The following is a 26,811-nucleotide window of genomic DNA, read 5'->3' as shown; positions in this document are numbered from 1 at the left end:
TCGTAGACCATAGCTTGAAGGTACATTACCATTAACGATAGAAACAGGCAGGTTAACTGGTCGCCATGGCTGGCATTTCATCAATCACTACCCATTATTTCATGACTTAAGGACTACACCATTTGTAAAATGTTCCTCACTTCTGAATGTATTTATTTTTTAACCTGAGCTGTGTTTGAGGATGTTTTGATGATTTTTGGTGTTGAAGTATCTGGTCAGTTCAACGGTCAATTGAACAACAACACATTCTCGTTAGGATTTAATTATAACCAGATGTTTCATGAGCGAAGGTGTAAGGGATGTTTAGGTTTAGGAGTAAGATGACAAGAGGCCCAGTTGTAAATTAAACTTAGCTGTCTGATGGAGGCCAGAGACGTAAATGAATGCTGTCTCTCTTTGTGTTTGTGTTAAACACTAGCTATAGGAAGTACAGCCCATATAAGGGAGTAACTGAGTATCTTTTTGTCACTGTAATGGCTAAGCTAAACATGACCTTATAAGTACAAAATATAGCTTCAGGATGGAGCAAAAAAAAATACAACAGCTCCACAAAAAAGATTATGGAAAATGTATTGTGATTTATCAATAGGTGTCAAGTTAATTCATCATGTGGGGCATTATTATAATTACATCCAGATGCCGTTGTTTCTCCTTCAGACCAACACCGGGTTATTTTTAATTTATCTCCCTTTTTCTTTAACTGCCCTCATAAAAATGTATAATAGCTCTCATAAAATGTTTCTCCATTCGTCTTAACTGTATTCTCGAGTTCTCAGCAGTAAATGTGTTTTACATCTGTAATGAAAACATACTGTAAGTTCATATAGTGTTGTTGTTTTTTTTCGTTTCGTCATGTCTTATTCAGTCATCTGGTTGAGGATCTGGTTTCAACCACGTCTTGACGTGTTCTCTGTGGCAGAGGCAGCTTTGTGTTCGGCTTTCTGTCGGTGATGTGCAGTGGGAGGAGAGACAGGGCGGGGGGGAGGAGGGAGGAGGCAGGAGGAGGAGAGAAGAGCGTCCAGGCAGCAGGCAGGGGAGGGAGGAACCGAGCGGTTTGAGGAGGACAGGCGCGTTGTTCCTGTGTGGCGGTGATTTCTCGTGGAGGAGGAAGAAAGCGAGCTCCTCTTAAACTCTCAAACGGATTGTATTTATTGTCGCCCCGCAAAATGTGTACTCCGTGCTGTATATCGCAGGTGAGCAACAAATACCGTCTTACTGCTGTTTTGTTGTTGTTGTTGTTGTCCAACGGCTGTGGACGTTACGATGACACGTTACAATGAAGCGTTATGCTAGGTGCATCGGTGACTTCCGTCTTGTTGACTGTATATGTAGCCGCTCAACGTGAGTTCTTCGTGTCGTGACACGATGTCAGCCGACGTCATTCATTCACGATATGAATTTTTTTTTTGAATGACTTCACTGTAGTGACGTTATAGCCGTTGGGAGACAAAGGGACACGGGGTTAACTGACGCTAGCAGATGCAACGAGCAGCCCACGTACTCGGTGCTACCTGCTACCGAGAGTCACGTCACACGTGAATGCCTTCACAGATGTGTTGGATGGAAACAGTCGTGTATGATGTGGTTACAGAGCTCAGGCCTGGGCAGGTAGTGATGATGCGTCTTCTTCGCTGTGGGTGCTTTTGGTTTTCTTTCTCAGTAATGCACAGCTGGACTTTCACATCCAACATCTGGCTCCACAGCTCAAAAACTTAAAGCCAGTCCGATTACTATCTGACACTCATTTTCACGCATACCCTTACATATATGGTATATGTTTAGTGTTTCTTAATATGTATTATGGACGTTAGATTTGGAGAATTACTTGTCAAAGGCAGATTCATTGGAAATTAACAGTGCAGTCGAAAATATATGGTTAGGTCTACTTACTGTTTGTTTCTGAGATGTTTGAGGTCAGTATTGAAGATGCAGAATAACTTGTGACTTGTGTCTTATTTGAAGAAAAAAAATGAATAAAATATGTTTGTCCTTTTGCGATAGCAAGTGAATTCCTTTGAGTTTTGGACTGCTTTATGCATTAAATGATTTAATTAAGAAAATAATCTCTAAAATAGTCACATTGAAAGTTATGGTTATCGTTTGTGTATCTGAATTATTTGAGTGAATTTGCAGAATTGCTTTCAAAAAGACAGCTCATGCTTTTTATTTACAATTAGAGAGCAGTTTTCTTCTTTTTTTTTCTTCCATCCAACTGGTGTTTTGACCACAGGGTTACCACTGCTGAGCTGGTCTGGGCACGATTGTAATTACAGACTCATCCCTCGTCTAAGGGGAGCTCACTGCTATTTCCTGGTCTTTTCGAAGACGGGATGATGGAAACGGGGAAGGATTAAGAGAAAAGAAAGGGCAAACAATAAAACCAGGTTTGTGTTGCTTTGCTGGTGGTGTGCTAATCCCTGTCCCAGGCACGCCATTTACTTTTGACGCCATCTCTATTGATGTGCAAACTTGTAATTAGCTTTTTTTGAGTGTGCATATAGTTGCCCCTCTTGAGGTTAGAGTCGCCCAAATTGATGTGTGGTCTGCTAATTTCCTCTGGCTTGGAAGTGGACATTAATTTAAGACAGGGGGGGGTTGTTTGGGTTGGATTTGGAGAAAGGAGTAGGCATGGTCTGGGAGCAGCTCATGGGATATATGCCATATTGTGATAGGACAGGGGGTAGGCTTAGCTCAATGTAGAGCTTTGTCCAAAGCGCTGCAAGCATTGGCTGTGATTGTGGGACAGGGTTGAAACCATGCGGGTGTTTCAAACAGCACAGGCAACGTTGCCAGGGTAAATTAGTCTGGAGGACCTTGAGGATGGTAGACTGTGATCCAGCAAGCATACACCCTGAAAGTATCCTTGAGTACGTTATCAAGCACTTACAGCCTGGCCTCTGTCAATGTGAACGCAGAAATAGCCTTTTCACATTGCACAACTCTTCTCCAGTACTTAATATTAATATTTATTTTAAATATAAATTCCATGATTAATGCACGTTAAGTGTATATTTCCGGTAAACCGATTTCTGCACCTCTTAAGAATGCCAGCTGACTGGAATGTGATATTCCCGGATGAACAAATATTGTGAAATCCCGAGCGTCCGGTGAGCCTAAAACAGTTTTTGATGAGCTGTAAAATCCCTTGACACGTACTGTAGGTCACTCTAAAGCCCATGTGAATATGGCCACCAAACATCTGTACCAGTCCCCACCAACAAACATTTGTGGGTCACTCATTCGATTTGAATTACTGGCCAACTGTGTCCACGTGAGAAATGTGAGCTATTTTCAGCTTCCCTTCAGGAATTTTGCAGTGGTCAGCAGCAGCAGCAGGAGTTTGTTTCCCACAGGGAACATCATTGGCAAGCTTTAATCTCTTTTGTCCCTGTCTGAAATGCCATACAACAGCGGTAATGTCTTAAGCAACCTCCTCCTTTTTTCACATCTTCCCATGTCTTGTCTCTGCAAATCTGTATTTCTGTGCTGGGGTTGAGGGTACCAGCTAATTCTTTGCATGGTGCTGTGGAAGATTAGTATCAGTTGAGACTACAGTCAGACTGCACATTGTTTTGCATTCAACGGTTATCTGAAGTGGCACACTAGTAGCAATACACTTTGGGAACTGGAATAGACCTTTGGGTATCTTCCTGTTCTTGTTTGGTCTGTTTCCTCTGGTTATTTTTGTGAAGGACTCCTTTGGCTGAAAGGGGACTGTTTCATTTCTGCCTTCTGTCTTTTTTAGCTCCACACTGAACCTAATTTCTTCTTTGTCTTTATTTTCTGTCCATTGGACTCACGTTTCACTCTGTTTGTTGTAGCTAGGGGCTGTATTTGCCAAGAGAGAAGCAAATCCTTCCCTTTGTGTATAGGAAACAGAGCAGCGATACATTTTTGCTGTGTGTATACAGCTGCCTAGCTATATGAACAATAGTGGAGCTGTCAGTCACAACACAAGAGGAAAAGGAGCAGGGCTGGAGTTTGGGCCGACCTATCTTTACTTACAACTATTCTGCCTTCTGTCATATTGTTTTGAAGTTTTTTTTTAGTTTCGCCTTTCCCTCTTTTTTTTCTTTTTTTACTTACTCCATTCGCCATTCTCCTCCCTATGCGTTGTAATTTGAGCTAGGAAGGTGTGTTCAACCAGTTTCGACTGAGATGTTGGTCTGCCATGTTTTATTCTGGTCACCTTCATCCATTGGCCACTGGACACTATCATTATGCTCTAACTAACATGGAGTTCCCTCAGTTTAAAACAACCACAATAAGGCAGAATGTGCTAAAGTAAAGTAGGACAGGGAATGAAGAGTAATGTGTTAGATGGAATCAAACAGCCACATTGATTTTTTAATCAGCCTCAAAATTATTAGGCCACAGTCTTCCAGTCAAGCTGTCTTGATAGTGATATTCTCAGTTAGGAGGGTAAATCTGTGTCATGCACAGGGGGAACACATTGTTTCTGTAGTGCAATGCCAAATAATGCCATCACAAATGCTACATTACTTTTCAGGTTTTTCCTTAAGTATTCCATCCAGGTTTGATAGATATCCCCACTTTTCTACCTGTGGGAGCTTTCTTGCCTTGTCTTACCTGGTTAGTTGATTAGTCGGAGGAGAAACCCCCTAACTGGCTCTATATCTGTCTACCCCCTTCTGAATCTCCTTTGCTGTGTCTATACTGTGAGATAGTGAGTGACCCATTTTTGTGATCGGTCTGTTTGTATTGCATAATCAGTCGTGTCTGCGTGGCTATGTGCTGAGTTTCCCCCTGTTGTTTGATCTAGGCTTCCCTTACCATATCCTGTTTATTACATACTGCAGTTATTTCCATCACTGCTGGGTTTGGCCTAATACAGCTGTAGAGACTGGAGGAGTGGAAAAATGTGGTAATTGTCATCAATGCTCTGATAAACAGCTCACAGATGTGGTTCTAGGATTGTCTACATGTAGGATCGTATCATATAGTTTTGATTAAGCATCCAGCAGGTCAGAGGCCTTGAAGAAAACCACTTGCTTCATTTTGATTGTACTTTGGTTCATTGCTCTCTCACTGCTGAGTGTAGTGTCCGACCTCTGGCCGACGCCGTATGGTCATTCTCCTGATCCTTACAACAGCTGGAGGATACCCAGTGACTGAGGGGTTTGAGGGTAAAGGGCAGCAGAAGATAACAAAGAAAGGACAAAGGGATAAATCAAGAGGAAGAAAGACGAGAAGACAACAATACACCTTCAAGTAAGAGGGCGGGGGAGGAAATTAGATGCAGAGAGTTAAACGGAGCTACAGGCTGAGTGAGAAAGAGACAAGTCTTTGTTTCTGGAGAATCCCACAATAGCAGTGTAGTGAGGCTTGTTGCCGTCAGTGGAGGGTTTTGAGAGACTTATTTGAAGTCTGTAGGCTAAACACTAACATGTGGCTAAAGTGCCATGTTTTCCCTAGCATGTGGAGATCTTTTTTCGACTGATGGCCAGAGTAATATGACAAGCTAGTGGGGGTTGCTGTTGATACTGAAGTAGGGGTGTACACTGCAGACTCGCTGACCACCTGTCGACATGCTGGTGTGGCAGGCGGGTCCTGGAGGGGGGGTAGATGGCCGTTTAAGTGGGTAGGGTCAGCTGTGGTTACCATGGATACTCTTTTTGCATCTATGCGTGATGGAATTCCCCGAGACATTCCCCTCTTTTGGCGCCCCCTCCCCTCTATCAGTTCAGGTTTGCTCTTGGCCCCTCACTGTGTGCAGTCTGCTGGTGAAACACCCCCTGACTAATGAAATCTAAACACCCTCACAACTTAAATCATCCTGTTTTTTTTCTGCCTACTTTCAGTCTCTTGTGGTTAATTAATCGGCCATTGAGGAAGACATGTTGGTTACGCAGAGACAAAAGAAACGGCTTATCCCGTTACGCTGTGTGTAGTCAAATGAAGACCAGGGGGCCACGTACTCGGCTCGGAGTCTGTGGCCTCTGAGCACTAAAGCAAAAATATTTCACACCTCTTTACATCTACTCTTCTGTGGTGTCTCAGGTATTGTGTGTATGAGCTTCATGCAACTTCCAAAATTGGATATTGACCCACCACTTTTGAAGCGTATTGGTAATGACGGTCTCATTCTTTTTTTGTTCTGGTCTCAAATAGGTGTTACGTGTGGTATTTGCCCACAACCCATAACCAGAGAGCAGGAACATTCAAATGTATGGTTTTGTGGTGTTATAATTTCTGTATTACAGTGGTCAAGGTATTACATGTGAAACTTGTATGTTGACCTTTTTACTCGTGCTTGAATAAACTCATAGAGTTCGGAGGGTTTGTCTCGAGGAGATTTTCAAATGGGCCATGGAGTCCTTACTTACAGTGCTCCTCTGCTGCACCACGCTGTTTATATCCCATCCAAAAAGGGCAGTTAAGTGTTTTGTTTTCACTCGTTTCATTTCTACCTTCTGTAAGAAGAGGGACCGTCTGCAATGTTTTTCTCAGCTCTTAGAGACAACTGGGTGGGAACATTATTGATTTTGGTTTCACGTGAGTATCTTTTTTGAGACTATAAAGCTCATATCAAAAAGGCAACACTATTTGTAACCATTTTTCCGCTGCGGGCAAAAAACAGTTAAGTTAATCTAGGAAAGACAGACAGGGAAACCTCTGGACAGAGAGAGCGTGGAGGCGTAGCCATGTGAGTAGAGAATAACTTGATCCTGAGTCTGACCATGTGCCTGTGTGGATCCACGAGTCTGCAGCATACCGCACATTATTGGCATCTGGAGCGGAACGCAACACATCAGTCAATGTTGCACACTGGCTTTACTACATCTGTACACCCTGGCCAGATTACAGACCCCGGCTTAGGACACACACCCACAGACATGGGCTAAGATTACTGTTGTGGCTGAAAGGCAAAGTTAACTGATCTGAGGATGCAGTAACAGGTCAGGGGGAAAAAACATTTGAGCTAGTCTGTCTAGTCTGTCTTGACTTTATCTTATTCTATAAACACAAAACATGACTCAATATCTACAACAGTTAAAACAGAGAAAATATATACAACAAAGATAAGATGGTACGTGCAAAACAAAATATAGTGCAGTTTATTGTGTATTAAGTTGTGTTGCACAGTACACCGATACTAGAAAAGTATTGTGATACCATGCCGTTAAAAACGTTTTAGTACCCGTACTTTAGGTATTTCAGTGTTCCTGAGTTGTGTGGATGTACGACAGCAATAATAATTTGTATGACTCCACACTGGCCAGTATGTTTTTGGGAACATTCACATGAATGTGATATCTCAGGAACTAGTGATGTCACAGAACATAGTTGATCCGTACAGATCCTCCCACACAAACGTGTGGCACAAACGTTCCCCTGGACTCAAGATTGAACTGAATAGATTTTGCAATGTCAACAGTAAGTTAACTGTGTCCTCATGTCCATCCCATTCTTTTGATATCTCAGGAACCAGGCCTTGATTTCATTTCTTCAAATTTGGCACAGGTTTCCTCTACTCCTGGTTGAACTGATTAGAATTTGGTGGTAAAGGTTAATGTGTTGGGCCATACATCTATAATTCACATGCCTATAATGATAATTTCACACAAATCATTTGAAATTACAAAATGTCCAAATAATGTGAAAGCCATGTTGGCATGTGAGATGTTTTCCATGTGTAAGCATTAGTGTGTGTTCTGTGAGCTGAGGAGTTAAAGTCTTGCAAAAGCAGGGTGAGGTGGCAACAGAAAGACGTTTTACTGTATAATCATGGATCCTCCTCTTTCCTAAATGGAACACAGGACCGGTCTTTATGTGACTGTTGCCCTATATGAGGGCCTGTCAGAAGAAACAGAGTGGGCCCCTTATTATGCCTTGGTTTGTTTCTGCTTTTATTTTTGTCTGCTGTTCTTATTCTCTATTATTTTACTGTTTTTTGTTTTAATTAGTGGATGGTGAACATCTTCAGACGGATGTGTTTAGGTGTTTTTTATTTGCTTTGTTCCCTTCCTTCCATGAAAATCAAAGTGCAGCCTCTGTAGCTGACATAGATGGTTGCAAAATGCACAACCCAGACCTGGTCCTCCCTTACCCAAGTGCCTTCTAACGTCATTGTCTCCATCAGATGACTTATAATGGTGTGGAAAATCTGAAACTGATATGATAATGTTTTGCCCATGTCTCCCTCTTGTCTTCGTTGTTCTTCATGTGTAGCTGGCCTGCTGCTGTGGCTCAGCGGCCTGCTCGTGTTGCTGCAGCTGCTGTCCCAAGATCAAACAGTCCACGGGGACCCGAATAATGTACGCCCTCTACTTCCTGCTGGTCACCATAATCTGTGTCATCATGATGTCACCCACTGTGGAGACGCAGTTGAGCAGTGTAAGTACAAAAATCACACACGGCAATATATCACTCACCCATTTAGGTATATAGAAGAATTAAATTGGTCTGTGGTTGAACATGTTAATTGTAAAAAGGTATAAAGGAAAATTAAACAAAGAAACAGTCAAAACAAGTGTGCGTATGTGTGTATTCATGACTAATATGTGTACATTTAAATAATGTTAGAGGTTTTTCAAGCTTTAAAGTCCTTATTCTGCCGTCTTTTTGCAAATAGCCTAGTAAACTGAATAGAAGAGTGGGGGTTCGCTCAGAGGCTGGAGTAACCAAGCCAACCAAGCCACAGTGCTCTGACCTTTTACACTGTTTGGCCTCCCGTTGCGTCTATACTATCTTCCCAAGATTCACTTCACAGAAGTTAGCAACTGAACATAAAATTATGTCTGAGTGTGATTCGAACACAGAGTCCAGGATGCAGAAACACATGCTGACATGAAGCAGAGCTGAGTGTGAAAGTGTGGCTGTGTCTGTCCGTGTCTTTTAATGTCACATGTCTCAGCAGGCACAGTCAACCTTCAACACAGTTTCAGGCGAAGAGAGAAATTGTCTCCTTTCTCGGTTTCCATTTCATTGGAAGTTGTTGTTGTTGCACCTAGGGGGTCGGATGTTTGCATAAAGAAACATAACAGTGACTGACCTACATAGGGCTACTGGCAAAGACGCGTGGAAACGGGCTACTATGTAAATGTTATTATTGATAGCTGAATCATTTAGCTTGAGAAATTATTTGACGTACCACACAGTAGTGTAGTTGCTGTATCAACATCCACTAGACTAGGTAGACTGGGAAGAATACCGTCAACTGACTGTATTTATAGCAGTAAGCTTCCTCAAATGAGAGTGCTATTCCAAGACAGTGATATTTTTCCACCAATCTTCTGCTGTTTTTCTCGTGTCTCTTTCTCTGCTAGCGTCTTCTGTATAGTAATGAAACAACCCCCAACTGTGTGCCTCCTTGTGAGAGGACAACCCTGTAAAAACCCCATCCAGGCACAAAATGGCCTCTGATAGCCCCATGCAAAACCTGCTGAGTTACACACACACACAGACATATGTATGCATTTACACACACACTGCCAGTCACACACAGAGCACAGTGGGAAGTCCCGGCTAAGAGAGCAGCCATTGTGTATACGAGAGTGCTGGTCTTTTCTGGAGAGATTTACAGCTGTCTGAAACAGCCGGCCCCCTTCCCTCTTAATCACGACACCATGGACATGCTAATATGGTCCTCAACATGAGACAAAAGCTCCAAAATGGGCTTTTTACTCTATGTTGTGATCTGGCTCTGGACTGTGCGACACACTGAGGTGATGACAACTCAATCCGCTGGCGTCTCATCCATGTGTACAACTTCAAGGACCGATATTCTCTGCCAATAAATAGAACGCCAGTGCAACTAATTTATTATCTGAAAGTAAATATCTGTAGTCCTGTTGCTTTTTTATTTGCCTTTTGATTCTCTACAGTCAGGGGGCATCAGAGGAGGGAATATATATTTACGCCTCCATTCTGTGGTTATCATTTCAAAGGCTGTCTCTTCTGTTGGCACTGAGCCACTGAAGAACTCCTTATTCCTTGTTGCAGGCCAAAGCAAAGTCCTTATCTACGGACTCTTCTTTTATGCCGAAATACATTTTGGGCATTTTATTTTCAGGCTGATCCCCCCCAATCTTTCTCTCTTGCTCATGATCTCTGCTTTTCGCTCTTCCCTGTCCCTTTGACTTCCTGACAAAAGGCGGTTAATGTATTCATCTGTGTCTTTTGTTTGTGTACACTGACGGTTAGTTGTAAGGCCCCTCTAACAGCCTGTTGAGGACGAGGGATGAAAGAGGGCTTCATAGAGCGAGAGAGGGGTTGTTGTTGCTGCCTGTTCGCTCTTTCTGCTCTATTAGAGGCGTGACACTCAGAAGGGGGGGGTCCAACACCATAATGATTAATTCTAAGTGTTTTGGGTTTTCACTTTGTCAATCAGACCCCCTACTACAGTGTGCTGTGTCAGAAGATGAATGCGGGGAAGAACTGCGATACTCTGGTTGGCTACACTGCTGTCTACAAGGTGTGCTTCGGCATGGCCTGCTTTTTCCTTTTCTTCGCCATCTTCACCATAGGCATCAACAACAGCAAAGGCTGCAGGGCGGCTGTACATAACGGGTAAGAAGGCCATGTTCCTCTCTCTGTCCACCTTCCGCCCCATCAGTCATTAAACGATTTACATTCACATATGTTGTCTTGCTGAATCCCTAAATGTGAAGTGCTTTTAAATCTACAACCAATAAGCTTATCATTGATTTTGAATGTCAGGTTCTGGTTGCTGAAGTTTATAGTGCTGGCGGCGTGCTGTGCTGGAGGATTCTTTCTCCCGCAACAGGAAACCTTCCTGGAAGGTAAAGAGAGCACACTTGTAGTACATACTGTATGCAGTTATGTGTTTGTTTGTTTTTTATTTAAAGCTGGCAGTCATAATATATTTTGCATGATGCTGCCATATTATCTGTTGGTTGAATATAATCTTGTAGGATTTAAGTCCAAAGAATCACAGAAATCTGCTGTAAGGTCTTCTCACCTTTACAACAATGTTCCTGTCTCCCCCCTCCGTTCAATGCCACAGTGTGGCGCTACATCGGAGCAGCTGGCGGGTTCCTTTTCCTGCTGATCCAGCTCATGCTGTTGGTTGAGTTTGCACACAGATGGAACACAAACTGGTGAGAGCAACATGTCTTCCCTCAGCTCCTTCTCTCTTTGGTCCCAATAACTCTTAAGAGTCCAGCTCACTTAAGCATACGCATGGACACATGGTGGGATTTGTGCAATGCTTTTTTATTTGAGAAGAAAAACTCCGAGGGTGGGATGTATTCTTCTGTGAGGTTATTAAAAGTAATGCTTCGAAAGAGGGAGTCGTGTAACTTTGTGTTTTTGTGGGTGGAGTGGATTCTTGGCAGCAGGCCGGCCCTGTGGAGATTCACAGGATGCATATGGTTTAGGAGTGTGCCCTCAATTTCCCCTTCCTTCCAACACACACACACACACACACACATACAACAGCAGATGTTTCAAAAGCGTTGAATGGTTTGGTAACCACTGCAGTAAACGTAAACATCTCAATGTGTATTGATATGTGCACTTGTGCCCACTTTATTTTGATTTTTAGTAAAACCTTGAATTTCCAGACCAGCTAAAACTGATGTGAAAACACATAAGGAACCATAATGTCTTCTAATCTCCACTTGGTGGAGTAACTTTTTATTGAATATGTGTTACCCTTTTTCACGTTGTGTTTTTCCTGTCTGCTGTCTGCTTCCTCTCCCTCTCTCTGTCTGCAGGAGTTCAGGAATTAAGTATAATCGCCTGTGGTACGCAGCTTTGGCCTTGGTGACTCTGATGCTGTTCAGTGTTGCGGTAGCAGCCCTGGCTTTCATGGGCGTGTACTACACTGACCCAGAGGCCTGTTTACTTAACAAGATCTTCCTGGGCATAAACGGCAGTCTGTGCTTCATTGTCTCCATGTTGGCCATCTCACCATTCATACAGAAACGTGAGGACCTCTTTATTATTTAATTTGACTGAAACACATTTGAGATGCATGTACCGTAGAATAATGACAGAAAGTAGCAGTAGGTAAGAATGTTATAATGTGTCCCTGCAGTGCAGCCTAAATCAGGCCTGCTGCAGCCAGGAGTCATCAGTGTGTACGTCATGTACCTCACCTTCTCAGCCTTCTCCAGCAAACCGAAAGAAAGTGAGTATGAACAGACTCCAATCTCCACGTAGTATCTGCAGCCTCAACATGTATTATTTATTATGTTGAGTCAAGGGTTAGGCTTAGTAATGCTGCAGCAGACGATGTTTAAAGTGTGACAGTTAATGTATTGAAGATTTATGAAGACAAACTACCAGGCTGACAGTGACATGCCTGCTCTTCTTGCAACTCTTGCACACTGTCGTACTTAGGAATGGAACATCAATCGATATTAAAATCTAGTTTTGTTGACTGACACAGAAAAACTGACCACATAACAAAGTACACTTTTATTGTTTGGAGAAGTTTAAAAGGGCCAGTGTGGAACCTTTCAGGGGTCTAATAGCAGAAATCGAATATCATATTTAGGTACATTTTGCATCCCTGCAGTGCTCCTATTTTCACTATAGCTGTCAAGATAATATTATATGCTGAGAGATCGTAACATAAATAATTAATATCAGCATATGCCTCAAACACTCAAGTACACTGTTATTGAGGCTAGCGGTGATTTCTTCTGTATGTTGTCTCCTTTTACCCTTCCCCTCCTGCTCTAGTTACTGCCAGCAACGTGCCAAAATAAACACATACTCAGTTCATCTTTTGCAATCTCCCTACTCCTTATTATACTCCCTCTGCTTCTTCGTTTGCCTCATCCATCTCCTTCTACACATTCTTTTTTCTAGTGGTGGAAAGAAATGGCATAAATACCACCGTGTGTGTGTTTCCCTTCGATTCTGGGACGGAAAGCGACAAGAAGATTGTCACCTATTTTGGAACAGTTATCCTGTTTTGCTGCATCCTTTACTCTTGGTAAGACACACACACAAACAAACCTTGCTTCTCCTTTTTCCTGATCTTAATGTCTATAAATACAAATGCAGGCCAAGTTTCCCTATAATATATCTCTATTTAGAACTATGATTGCATTTAAAGAGTTGTGAAATTATGTAAAGGCTACAATCCAAACCCATTAACAGTAGTTCAGTTTTATGCAACGTTGAATAAAAGTAATGCATTTCACGGCAGGCTGTAGCGACAGAGACAGGGTAGTTTTGATTGGCTGTGACTTTGGAGATGCCGTTCATGATTGGCTGAGGCTTAGCTATGTGGGGGAGAGATGAGAACTATGGCTTTTTGCATCCGTCCACACATGTTTCCCATCAAGTGGAGGCAACGTCTCTCTTGTGGTCATTCCCTGAAGGAGAAGGAATTAGAGTCCGCAGTAATCTGAAATGTTTGAATTCATGGAAAAATACATAGTGATGCATTACATGCTTTCTCTCCCTCCATCTGTGTTTCTATCTCGTTCTCCACCCTCCCTCTAGCTTGACGTCCACCACCAGACGAAGCTCTGCAGCACTCAGAGTGTGTAGGAACAGTGAGCCAGAGACTGAGGTAAACCGACAAATATTCAGATGTCACTATAGGTGTGTGGGTTAATGAACATTGAAAACCCACTGACAGACACTTTTAATAAGATTGGTGGTAACCTGTGTGTTTGTCTTTATCCTGCAGAGAGCTCGCTGCTGCTTCTGCTTTGAAGATGACACAGGTGGGCAACCTAACAAAAAAAATGTCCCTCACTATCTTGTTTTTTTCCCGTCTCCTCTCTCCCCCCCTGCCACTGCAGCCATGCTCAGTGTGTACGCATATGTCCCCAGCAGTGGTGTTTGCACTCAGCGGGGCGATGCTCATTGCTATTCCTCAGCCAGATTGAGAATGGTGAGAAAGTATTGGTCAGCAAACACAGATGATGTCACTGTTACTAGGAGGGTAGTATGACACAGTGAAGCAGGATCAGCAGCCAAGTGGAATTGTGCGAAGGTAGACAGTGCCCCCTGCTGGAAATAAAACAGTTATATGTTGGCAAATGTAACCAGATGTAGACCTAGAAATGTATCACCTCTTGTGCACATATTCTATTTGGGAGTTGTTTATAACTAAAAGGACCTACCCAGAGTGGACCCTGGCTTTTGCCCAGTGTCGGCTGGGATTGGCTCTGTCTGGGCCCCCCGCGACCCTCAACAGGAAAAGCAGTGATGATGGATGGATGTTAGATATAATTAAAAATCCAGAATGACATCAGTGTTTGTAGGAATATAAAAATATATTTAATATTTAAGTGTCGTTCACCCGCATCCTCTCTGCATCGTTTCATGTGTGTTGTTTTAGATGACTATGATGAGAATAAGATCGCAGGAGGCCAAAACGTGATATATAATGAGAGAGAGGCAACCATCTATAGCTACTGGTACTTCCATGCTGTCTTCTTCCTGGGATCCCTCTATGTCATGATGACTGTCACCAACTGGTTCAAGTAAGTGATTCCCTGATTGTTGAACAGCATTGGGCATATGTGGGTATGCTTATGTACACACATCCAGTTACTGTAAATGATTTGAGTAAACAGACGTCTGTTATTTCATTAAATACGAACCAACTTGAAACAAGCAAAGAAAAAACGATCAGTAACATTATCAACCTGCAGGTGGCGTCTGATGCCTTAAGCCTCAATTGAAATAATTGATGAGTCAATATTTTACTTTATTTCATGAATGAAATGGCTAACATGATGGTTAATGCAATTTCATTAACACACCTTTCACAGCAGGCATTTTGGTATACGGCTGTATACAGCAACTTCGTGCCAACAGAGGTTAAATACAGGTATATCAGGCAGTATGTATGGGACAAATAAAGAGATTCTATCCTGCTATGAGTTAAAATGTCAGATGAGAAAAATGGCTATAATCTAGAGGTGTAACGATTAATTCGATTAATCGATGAATCGATTGTCAGTCCTATAGATTCAACTAAATCGATCTGCTATAATAAATAAATAGAATGAATCGTTTTGGCTTCACCAATAATCGATATTAATGCATTTAATCGGATGAATCGTGATTCTTACTTATGATTAATGTTTTAATACGTTTAAGACACACTCTCCCCTGCCAGCTCCCCTGTAGTCTATTGAAAAATGTTCAAACTAACTGAGCAATGTTTAATTACATTTTTGTATTCAGCATAAAATATTATACTTTTTTCTAGAATAAATATGTTATTTTTCACCTTTAAGAAGAATACAGATAGTCTCACTGCATTATTGCATGTTTATTTCATGGATAGAATTTTGGTTACAAGTTACTGAATCGAATCGTGGTTTACAGAATCGAACCGAATCGAATCGTTACAAAAGAAAAAAAAACGTCCTTGAATCGAATCGAATCGAATCGAATCGTTCCAAAAAAAACAGATCGTCCTTGAATCGAATCGCCAACTACTGTATCGTTAATCAAATCGAATCGCTGTGAAGCCAAAGATTCACACCCCTACTATAATCAATATTCTTATGACTATGGATAAAATGACTATACAAACAGTGACTTATCACCCAACTCTTCTGTTCCCTCTAATACGCTTGATAGAATATTTCCAGTCATTGTAGATTTGGTTCTCTCTCGCAAGTTGTTTTCACTAGAGAAGAAAACATCCCACTGCTGCCTGAACATCAAAGAGCAGATTTGACAGAAGATAGCAACTAGCTGGTGTAAAGCATTTAGTTGCTACTGAGACTTTGTATCAGTCCTCTCATCGCGTGTTTACTTTTGCAGTTATGATAACCATGACATTGAGAAGCTGTTGGATGGGAGCTGGTCAGTGTACTGGATCAAGATGGTCTCTAGCTGGGTCTGTCTCCTCCTCTACATGTTGACCCTTTTCGCACCCATGATCTGCCCGAAGCGCTTTGAGGCCTAGGACACCCACCCCTACACAAGAGTCAGGTTATTTTTGATTCTTGGGACGTGGGACCAAGGGACCACCCCCGCCCCCTTATCCTTGAAACACAACCCTGTACTACCCTCAGTGTCCAAAGTGGATTGTGGATGGATTATCTGTTGCCTTTTGTTTTTTATGCTAATGTTTGTTTTACTTTGTTTTACAATGTTTATACCTTGATGGTAATTTTGTTATCTTTTACTACCACTTACTCATGGAGTTTTGTATTACTTACAGATTTGAAATGACACATAGAATCGTGGGAGTTTAGTCACATTGTGAAACACCAGAAGCATCCGGTCCCTGTAGATTCCTTCATCATTTCATATTTGAAAGTGTATTTTGTAGGTATTTCCTGTGTGTGTGTGTCCGTTCTTGGATTCTCACTTTTACTCTCAGCCAGGCATTTTATTTCTGTACAGTTGGACCATACAGTTGTAGCAAAGTTTTGGGACAAATGTACTTTGAGTTAGATATGTTACAGGAGAAATTGTATTTATTTAAGCGTGTCTTAAGTAAAAGAAATCATTTTGTGAAGAAATGTGGTGTGAATTGAATTATATTTGTCCCTGACTCTGTTCAAAAACTCATCTCTCAGGCTCACATGTAAGCTGTATTGTGCTTTGTTATATTGCCCCCTTTTGTAGAAGTTTTCTATGCAACAGAAGAAGCTCTTTTCAATATTATACCGTGTTGTGAAGTTTCCACTTAGATTAAAAGGATGTTTCAGATTTTATTAGTGTCAGTGCTCCCTTTGAGCCAGATGTTTTCTTAAGGAAAATCCATGTCATCTGTACAACATTTCCCATCATCGTTGCTGTTGTACAGGGCAGTGCTCTTCAAATCAACCTGCCTTATGTAAGAGTGACGTTAGTGAGGTACCGCCTCTCTGGAAGAGCTGTAGTGTCACAGATGAGGAATGTTTGCCAAAGGTAGATGTCAGAAAACAAGAAACTACTCAAAATATGTCTGAGAACATTATATATATATTTGCATGCAAATGCAAACAGTTAATCAGCTCTTTACTGTACAGTTATAACAATTTTGTTCCGTGAGTCAGCTCATAATGGTGGTCAGAACAAGGTAGCATGACTCATTTTATTAGTCAGTTATTCAACACTGGATGTTGAGTTTACTGCCAAATTCAAATTCATACAAAGACCATCACCTGTAAACCTGTGTGACAGATTTTTGTATAGAAATACGATTTATTGCACATGGTCCCTGCAAATCATTTGTTTCTCATTCATTAATAAATCAGCAAGTCCTTTTGCCTTATTGTATTTCTAACATGTTTGATGTACATTTTTGTTTAAGTTCTGTGATCTGTGGTAAGTTTCGATTTCTGCTTTCTATACCTGCAAATTTCTATCATGTGACTTCATCTTGAGGGGAGGGGAGGGGAGGGGAGGGGGGGGGGGGTGTAAATCAGATAGCATGACCCACTGTGAAGGTTGTGTGCTACAATAACTTTTGGACCAGGTAGTACATTTGAATTACGGAGATCACACTCTTTAAATTAAAACATCCATTGAACGCCAAATGGTGTCTTTATTTGTCAACGTCTTCCTTCATACAGAGAAATAACACAATGATCTCATGTAAAAAAGAAGATGACATAGAATCTGCTTTGATTTCTTAAATGTTCAGTTTTATTGTACTTGCAAAATTAAAAAAAAGTATTCATGAAATGCTGATAAAATTCAACTTGAGATATTGCATAAACGTAAACAGAACCTGCTGATTTACAGAAGAATGTACCGGCTTCAATTAAAGGGTTATAATGCCTTATGCTTTCTAAGACCCTCACTCGGATGACAAAGTTAAAAAACCACAACTGTCCATCGTGTTCTCACATTCATAGTTTTTTTCTAACTCATGTCTTCCACCTCTTTGTTCTCAGCAGTACAGCTCTGCTCCCTTCATCCACATTTCAGCAGGGCTCAAGTTGTTTCCCTGATGGATCACTCCCTTCTCTGGCTTCACTCTGTGTTCTGGGCATTGCGATCCTCGTAGTCAGCAGGAATAGTGTCTGTGGGAGATGAGAAAAAAAATAGACGCATAGGCATAAAGAGTTTATGCAGCTGTCTGGACTGCCTTTAACTTGTAGACACTCACCATTGCAACGGTACTTCAGATTGGACCAGATGATGTTTTCCTGAGAGAAGCAGAACACACCCAGTCTCCCGCCTCTCATGCTGGTATCGATGATCACATCGGTGTCTGCCACCAGTTTCGGACCCTCAAAGAAGCGAGCCCTGTTTCACACACGAGGTGAAACTAGTCAGGACACGTAGTACGAGTGTGTTTGTGTCCAAGCTTTGCTGGGTGTCCTGATGTTTGTACCTGATGTATCCAACCTGTGGTCTGTGCTGGAGGAACCAGCGGTAGGACACCCTGTCCTTCCAGCCAACGTTCCTGGGGTCCTTCCACAGGAGACGGACCTGCCCAGGGGTGTCTCCTGTGTGCCAGAGGGAGTTCCTCAGGTACTCACCAGGACCCGTCTTTGACTTCACAACCTAGTAGTGATAAAGAGCCAGATAGCATAATAGAGGGGGGACAACAGAAGGTAAACACACTAAATCTCAGGGGGTAGAGCAGGACGTCCACTAATCCCAGGCTTGGCAGATCAATCCCCAGATCCTCCTGTCCACTTTTTGAAGTGTCCATGGGTGAGACGTTGCCACTTGCACAGAAGTTTGCTGCCATAGGTGTTTTGAGTGTGTATAGAAGTGCAGCCATTCACCTTGAGTTGTATTCCTGGCTCAGCGACGGCTCTGAAGGGTGCAGCCTGCCAGTACGTCTGTTCTGTCTGTTTCCACATCACCACGTAGAAGGAGGAGGAGTCCTGGTAGCCGAAGATGAAGCCGGTATAGTCGTCATCCGTCACCGTGTTCACATGGAACGTTCCCTCAAAATCAACCCCACTGAACGCTTTGTAGCCTACGGATGTGGACAATGGAGAAGAAATGTATTACGCATTAATATTCTGTTGTTAAGACGGACTGTATGAAGGTATTCTGTGCTCACCAACAGCAAGGCCAGGGTCAGAGTTCATGGTCTGAACTATCTCCATGCCCTGTCAGGACGAATGAGAGAAGCTTTACTTTCTATGTACTATTACAGGATGTTGTTGTAATTATAACAAAAGCAATTGTAGGTTTAACTACAATTAACCATCCAGTGCAGTACTATTTTCATTTTGTATATAATATGGACATAACAGGTATGAGCTTTATACAAAGACTTCTGTAATGCACTGTAACAGTGGCTAGTTAGGAAAGAGGGTTGGATTTTTATTGCTATTGTATACCTGATTAAGGACCACCCAGTTGGGGTCAATCTGAGAGTCCCCCTCTGGATCCAGCACTACAGTCTGATAGGCCCTGAAGTCGGTCAGGGTAACCTCAGCGTTCTCTGGGCAGTGGTCGATTATGTCAATGACGTTGTCTTTGTCAAAATCTCCTTCGCATGCGTCTCCAACTCCGTTATCTGAAATATAAGGACACGGCTTAGGGACCACATCGTAGAGACACATACTGTTCAACACACACATAATGTACACGTGTACACACAGGAACAAATAGGAAGTGATACTAACTATCTGTGTCCTTTTGGTCTTGGTTTACAACTAGTCTGCAGTTGTCATCACTGTCCAGAATGCCGTCGTTATCATCGTCATCGTCACATTCATCCCCCTATCAAGATGAAATGGCACATTTGGAGTAGGATAAACACAGAGCCATCTATATGTCAACATACATCAGAAGAATGAACAAAATGTGGTGCATTCAATCAATGAAATGTGTATTAAGGAGGATATTAAAACCATTCCATCCTTGTCAGTGTCCAACTGAGAGGAGTTGATGATTGTGGGACAGTTGTCTTTTGTGTTCTGGTGGCCATCACCATCACTGACAAAGAGGAGTTGGGACAGGTAAAACGAATGGCAAAACATAATACATCTTTATACACATTGATACCACTGGTCATGACAGTGGGCTTTACCTGTCTATGTTGTCATCACAGGTATCTCCTACAAGGTCATCATCTGAGTCAGACTGCAGGTAGACGAAACAAATACTGTTAATCAGAGTTATGACATAAGATGGACCTTTTTCTGTTTGTTTGGTTTGTCACCTGGTTAGGGTTGACCATATCAGGACAGCTGTCACAGGCATCTCCCACCCCATCGTTGTCTCTGTCATTCTGGTCCGTGTTGGGGACTCGCTGGCAGTTGTCAAGGATATTCTTAAAACCTGCGAACATGAACACCTCGGCCCTTTACTTCTCGTAAAAGCACGACAGAACGCAGGCTACAGACACGGTCCGTCAAATGCATCACCAGATGGCAGCGTTCGTTGAAGGCGAAGGTGAAATAGTTTCCAGTGGTCTTCAATGCCTGGCGGAGGCTTAGCATGGAAAAATGCTTTTAGAGAGGAGACAGACATGACCAAGCACTTAGCTATCCAGCCTCAGAGTTAAAGACATAACCAAACGATCCAGAGGTTGGAGCTCTGCCAAAATGGACAGGGGTCAACAGAGTCTAAACATAAACACATGCATAAGCATATAAAGGTAAAACATACAAGCACACACAAAGTTAACAAGTAAAAACTGTGTTTCCAATGGAACAAATGAGAGGTGCTCTCGAAGGGAAGCGAAGAATGCGTGAAAGGTTTACACTTACGATACCGGTTGGAACATTTTAACATTACTGCTGTTTTTTTTTTAATGAGACTTGAGTTGTTTCCCTGAAAGCTGGGAAAATGATCTAACTGGTAGAGGATGTGAATTGGAAGCAGACACAAAAAGACCAGGAGGATGTTTTGAACGGATTAAGTGCTGCCAGCAGCGAAAGCAACACAAATCTCCACATTTTGTACCAAACAGGATGGTAAAGGTTGTATTCGTGTCTAGACAGTCTGCTCCAGACAGTGCGTGGTCTGGATAACCTTCACATATATGGTAGTTGTTTAATGCGATTATCGGTCCTTTGGTTTCAGAATGTCCTTCTAAATATATTATCTCTAATTGATGCAATAAAAGCAGTAATGGTCCAGCTACAACACCTCCCACGGTAATGACCATCCAACATTTTCAGCCATTTTGACCACTTACCAAAATTGCCCATCTAATTACACCCATGTACAGCTATCACGTACTATGTGATTATAATATTTACTTTGACTCTCATTATTCATAACAAACACACTCACCGTCCCCATCCATATCATCATCACATTCATCCCCCAGCCCGTCCCCATCAGTATCCCTCTGTAAGGGATTTTCAACAGTTCTGCAGTTATCACAGGTGTCACCATGGAGGTCCTTATCGCTGTTCCTTTGGTCTACATTAGGTACGAGCCAGCAGTTGTCCTATGATAGAAAAAAAGAGGTATAATGCATGGGCTGAAGTGAGATGGTTGAATTCTTGTTCATAAAAATGTCAGAGCTCATTGTTTGCTGTGGAGCTAAGTTACATACATCTATGTTAGCAATGCCATCGCTGTCTGCATCGTCATCACAGGAGTCACCCAGCCCATCCCTGTCTGCATCCTCTTGACCAGAGTTTGGTACAAAGACACAGTTATCCTGGAAACAACACAGAACTCCTGTAAAAAACGAGCATGATTAAATGAAACGCAAAAGAGGGGAGGGGGTGTAGACGTGAGTACCTGCTTACAGTTGTTGTCTCTGCACTGGAGCTTTTTGTCAGGATATGCATCAATATCTGTGTCCTTTCCACACACATAGCCATTTCCTGCCCAACCAACACCACACTGATACACACACACACACATACAAGAAGAAAAGGGCATGACATAATATTTCTATAAATTATGTAAAGAGTTTGTGATTCACATTCATGATCCAGGGGTCAGTATTTGCTAATTTCATACCACACAGCTAATGCTGCCGTCTCTCTCCACGACACACACGGCATTGGCATCACAGGGGTTGGGTTGACCATTGGGGCAAAGCCTGGCACCATGGCAGCCTGTCACCTGGTCACCTGTGAAGCCAGTTTTACATTCTCCGCAGCGGAAGGAGCCCTGAGGAGGACAACACTGAGTCAAATCAGGGCCTCCTGCTATAAGAGAGCGTGACAATAACCAAACCACAGTTCCATTGGCCTTACTAGAGTGTTATAGCAGTGTGAGTTGGCAGTGCAACCTCCGTTCTCGGGTGGGCCCAGACACTCATCTATATCATCACACACCTGGAAAGAACAAATGAAAAAATAATATATAAAGAAAAATAATCACACTCCGCCAATAGACTCAATCAGAGTAAATGCTATACAGTGTAGTCATTGTGTTTGTTGTACCTGTTTGTGGGACTTAGCATAAGACACTCCCACTCCATTTATCTCTGGTCCTCTGTATCCCACCGGGCATTTCTCACAACGAAAACCAGGCGCAGTGTTCACACACCGGACACCAGGGTAACATGGGTTAAACTGGCACTAAGACACACACAAAAATGGTCAAATAATAACAAGTGCTACTTTTACTGGTTGAAAAGACACCTACACACCAAGAAACATATAATCCATACCTCATCTATATCGTCACACTGCACCCCGTCTCCTGTATATCCATCAGGACAGGGAGCACACTTGAAACCTGACTCTGAACGGATGCACATGTTCTGTCTGAAGCAGGTCCCAGGAGGGCACTGAGTCAGAGATTGAGGCTGCATAACAAACTGTGGAGGACTTGGAGCTGGACCTGTGTTGGTTGGACTGCCCCCGAGACCTTTGAGAACACATAGCCAGATATGAAAGCACCTTGAAATGTCACCATGTCAGCAGTATCTAAAACTGTATAAATGATTATGGTTATCGCTTACCACAAGCAAGACACTCTGCAATAGTATTCCTCAGAAAAGTTGTTTCCTTAATCTTAACCAGAAAGAAACAGAGTGAAGAAGTGTAAGTCAGGACAATACAGCATATCTCATTGGAGGTCAGTCAGAATCTTATGTTTCAATATTGAAAATCTGGATGAGAATTTTTGAAAAGCAACAAGATGTGTCTGCTAAGGCAAACTTTGGTGACCTGTTTAAAGGATTTTCTCAATGTGTATGACAAGACTGAGTGGCTCAGGCTCCCTGTTTGATGCCTTATATCTTCACAAATACTCTGCTGGATTTTAACGTCTCAAATCACCCAATTCGATCCACTGCTGAAGTGAATTTCACTTTTACTCTGCTGCCTGTTGCTGAGGTTACATAAAGTCTTGAAACAAGAGAGTGCCAGCAGGTCTTCACAGTCTGGATTTTCACTTTTCATAACAAATAGTTGATTTTATTGCAAAACCAATATTATCCCCCCAGAAAAGGAAATTCCAAATGGTTGTGAATCAGCCTGCATTCTACCACTATTATAAACGGGTAGGTAGCTACTCGAAACAACTAGGAACCTGTTCATTTTCTGCTACCCAAGGTTTGACAAAGGACTTTAGCCAATGTATCCATTTAATTTAATCTCCATACCAACCCTGGTTTATAAAAGCAACCATAAAGGTGGCAAACAACATCATCAAATTATTGGACTGTTCATTCTAAATCTATGTTGAAATACTGTGATTTATTTTCCAATCTTGAACAGAATAGGTCACCTGCTTATGGAGCAGCTCCTTCATCTCAGATAACATGCTTTTGAGCTCCTGCATGGTTGCCTGGTCGTGTGCCGTCCTGCCTCCCTGGATACCTGATGGAATTTGACATATCAGAATTAGATACCCAACCAGTTTTAAGTTTAATGGAGATGGGATGTCAGACAGTCAGTTGCAATCTGTTCCTCACTCAGCAGATGCAGATTCTCAGGCTGATCCATGCTGCACACCTGCAAAGTCGCCACATTGTCTATAGTGTCCTCTATCACCAGCTTCAAGTCCGTCAGTTTATCCTTACAAAGGAATATAAGACAGAGATAAACTGATGAAATGCATGCCTGTCAAGTTAGTGCACTGCTCAAACAGTATACATATTTACTCTCTAATATTGGGACTTTAGGGCCTTTCTATGCAGCCTATATCTCTGCTGTCAAATGTGCTGTCTGCTCTCAGCTTTAAACCTCTTACTTACCTGTCCACTTGACTGCAGGGTCCTGAGTGCCACCTTGTTGGGACCAGGGGGGAGTGACCCAAACGCAGCCGGCAGATCATCCAAAGTGTGCACCAGTCTGCAGTCTACATAGATGTTGAGGCTAGGTGGGCCGCCCTGTAAACCTCTGGCATGTAGCATCACATGGTGATCTTGGCCATCTGCCAGGGAAGCGTGGTTGAAACTTGTCGTGACGAATCTGCCGTCGGTCTTCTGGTAACGAATGGTCACTAGAGATGGAGAGAAGCGAGAATGAAGGACAGATCGGCAGAGAAAGGTCATGTAATCTGTATAACGCCATTATCTGTGTTAGAATAATTCACCCTTGCTCAGTTTGGCCTGCACGCTGACCTCCAGGTACTTGGTGTTGTCTTTGGGGTTGATGACACTGTAGAGAGAGGAGGGGGCCTTGCTGTGGAGCCTGAAGGAAGAGAGGAGGAATGCCTCATCTCGCCCTTTATTCTTCAGACTTCCTTGGAGCAAGTCTGGCAGGCAGTCTGGAGACTTCAGGAGGTCATAGACTAACACAGGGGAGGATTGTTAACAGTTTGACATAGACAGTGAGGGAAACAGTATAGTGGTCAATCAAGGAGTTTAGGAAAAAGCCTCAGCGTAACTGAAAGCACTCAGTCTTGTACACTGTAAGTGGTGCTGAGTTTATCTTTTGTCACTATTAATGGACAGCTTTCTGAGAGTGTACTGTGAGTAGCCACAGCATAGTGTATTGTGGATGGCTGCTGCTGAATAAGTGCACTATTGTACTATGTCACTGTTGTTCTTATTACGTGATTGTGTTTGTGTCCCTCTGTGTTTTATAGACCGGTAGACTGGAGTTGCAGAAAGGAGCACGAAACTCTTTCCACTGGAACACACCCACTGCTTCACACTCACATGCACAAGCACACACACACATGTACACAAAAACACTTGCACACAGCCCTCAGCTGAATTCAAGAATAATATAAAGTGACAGGAAATTGTATGGAAATGTGTGTTTAGATTCCAGGAAAATCTAAGTTTTGCACATGCACTTTCTCAGATGTTTTTTTTTTTTTATTGAGGCCAGGCTGTTGCTAAATGACTAACTACCAAAAAGCCAAACAAATGAGCAGAATTACCATTGCTATTTGATTATTGTGTTATTGTTAGACCAGAAAACATATAGTTTGCAATGCATTTCTAGAAAAGACAGTCTACAAAACCATATCCAATGTTTTCCAGAAGGGCATAGGTGGTACTTACTAATGCCTTGAGCTGTGACAGTGAGCACCAGCTGTTGCATCACCAGAGACAGAGCCGCTGCTCTGGCCCACAAATCCATCTTTCAGTGCTTCAGTATGGGACAGACTTCAGCAGAAGCACGGGTCCTGAAGAAAGAATTGAGTTTCCACTTGTGGATCAGTAAGAGTATCACAGATAAGTCACTTTTTTTTTTAACACAGGATGATGGAGGTTTAAGCAAAATCTCAGCAGAGGTGAGATGTTTTTGTGGAACCAGGCACAGCTTTTAAAGGAAAGGGGAGTGTCGGGTAGGGACTGTTTTAATAGTTTATGGGAGTGTCCCCTTGCTACTATAGTTTCATAAATGATGAATATGCTGCCCCTGTGTGTAAAAGCTGGATTATTATTATTATATGTTACAAACATTTAAAACAATAAATAAGGCGTTACACATTGTATCTTACTTGAAGATTGTTGAATACTGCATTTCTCATAATTAGATATCACCTATGATATTTGTCTCTCACTTCTTTATATATTTAGTTATTTCTTTCATTTGAATTTCATTTGTTTTATATGAGATTATTTCGTTTAATAAGATACATACATAAAATATGTAATGTTTATTATGCTGTATGAGCTTAGCGTAATGGGTTTCTTATGCATTTATGACCCCATTTTATTTTAAGATAAAGATATTATTTCTACGATCGTTTAGGTATTTGTAATATAATAGCATAAAAAGTGCTCCACATCAGTCTGTATACAGTCAGCCAATTCAAATAAATATCTGAAATGGATTTTGCCTGTGTCTACCTGCCTGGGTGGAAAACTTGATCTCTTAGCTCATCTACATTAAACCTGTTAAATTGTATAAATCTATGCCAGATGCGATTTAATTTTGATTTAATTTAATCTAAACTGTTCTACATGCCTCTGTAAAACTTTCTACATTCCATCTGTTGGAGGATGTGGAAAGGGAATTACAAAGAGGGCTAGAAACGGGACCATGGAAACATTTCACAATAGATGTCTGGTACTCATCTTAAAGCCTTCTTTAGAAACCTAACGTGCATTTCAACATCTCAGCTGCTGGTCCAAATCAAAGAGTGACATTTACCATCCCTCAGAGCATTATCACCACACATCCGTTTGTGTCTGGCTTTCTGGTCTCCAACCCAACACCTGGCAGCCTTCAACAGCCAGACTGTCACTCTGTTGTTGCTGAAAACAGTAAAATGTCCCCAGATATAAAGTAGATCAGTCTCTGTGGACATGGACGCTGACAGTGGGATTTCTCATTGATGTTATGACCTGTTCTTCTTCTAAACGTTTACTATTTTTGTGTCCCCTCTCATAAAGGTGCATTGTGCTTAGTTGTTGCTAGGATGGCTTAATTCCTGCAGAGTATCTCACCATTACTTACCAATTTTACGACTTTTAGTAAGTGAAGTCTTGACAAACTGTTTACTGGCTTTACTGATTTCTCAATAAAGCATACACAATTAAAAAAAAATCATATTCACATCCACATGTTACATTATTATTCTTTGTCAATAAAAATTTGTGCCGTAACT

At 42.0% G+C, this 26,811-nt stretch overlaps 2 protein-coding genes across 2 annotated transcripts; one reads left to right on the top strand and one right to left on the bottom strand.

Moving 5' to 3' along the window:
• The first annotated feature begins 1,039 nt into the window (after positions 1 to 1,039).
• serinc5 (serine incorporator 5) lies at positions 1,040 to 16,147 on the top strand. The gene is made up of 12 exons (XM_084025066.1): positions 1,040 to 1,193; positions 8,194 to 8,358; positions 10,355 to 10,533; positions 10,684 to 10,766; positions 10,991 to 11,084; positions 11,703 to 11,914; positions 12,026 to 12,118; positions 12,805 to 12,931; positions 13,447 to 13,516; positions 13,637 to 13,673; positions 14,294 to 14,438; positions 15,736 to 16,147. The coding sequence occupies exons 1-12, from the start codon at positions 1,167 to 1,169 to the stop codon at positions 15,878 to 15,880; spliced, it is 1,377 nt and encodes a 458-aa protein (XP_083881192.1). The 5' UTR covers positions 1,040 to 1,166; the 3' UTR covers positions 15,881 to 16,147.
• A 1,504-nt stretch (positions 16,148 to 17,651) lies between these two features.
• thbs4a (thrombospondin 4a) lies at positions 17,652 to 25,401 on the bottom strand. The gene is made up of 23 exons (XM_084025065.1): positions 25,256 to 25,401; positions 24,337 to 24,534; positions 23,996 to 24,243; positions 23,714 to 23,816; positions 23,527 to 23,618; positions 22,757 to 22,808; positions 22,463 to 22,662; positions 22,233 to 22,370; positions 22,044 to 22,124; positions 21,805 to 21,957; positions 21,580 to 21,684; positions 21,389 to 21,496; positions 21,121 to 21,280; positions 20,042 to 20,160; positions 19,910 to 19,962; positions 19,731 to 19,815; positions 19,503 to 19,599; positions 19,215 to 19,393; positions 18,932 to 18,980; positions 18,648 to 18,844; positions 18,248 to 18,420; positions 18,020 to 18,159; positions 17,652 to 17,933 (listed from the first exon to the last, which is right to left on the bottom strand). The coding sequence occupies exons 1-23, from the start codon at positions 25,332 to 25,334 to the stop codon at positions 17,884 to 17,886; spliced, it is 2,859 nt and encodes a 952-aa protein (XP_083881191.1). The 5' UTR covers positions 25,335 to 25,401; the 3' UTR covers positions 17,652 to 17,883.
• Between the last annotated feature and the right edge of the window lie 1,410 nt (positions 25,402 to 26,811).

Source organism: Eutrigla gurnardus (genome assembly GCF_963514095.1).
Source record: "Eutrigla gurnardus genome assembly, chromosome: 13".
Classification (NCBI taxonomy): Eukaryota; Metazoa; Chordata; class Actinopteri; order Perciformes; family Triglidae; genus Eutrigla; species Eutrigla gurnardus.
This window is presented reverse-complemented; position numbering and strand designations above follow the sequence as displayed.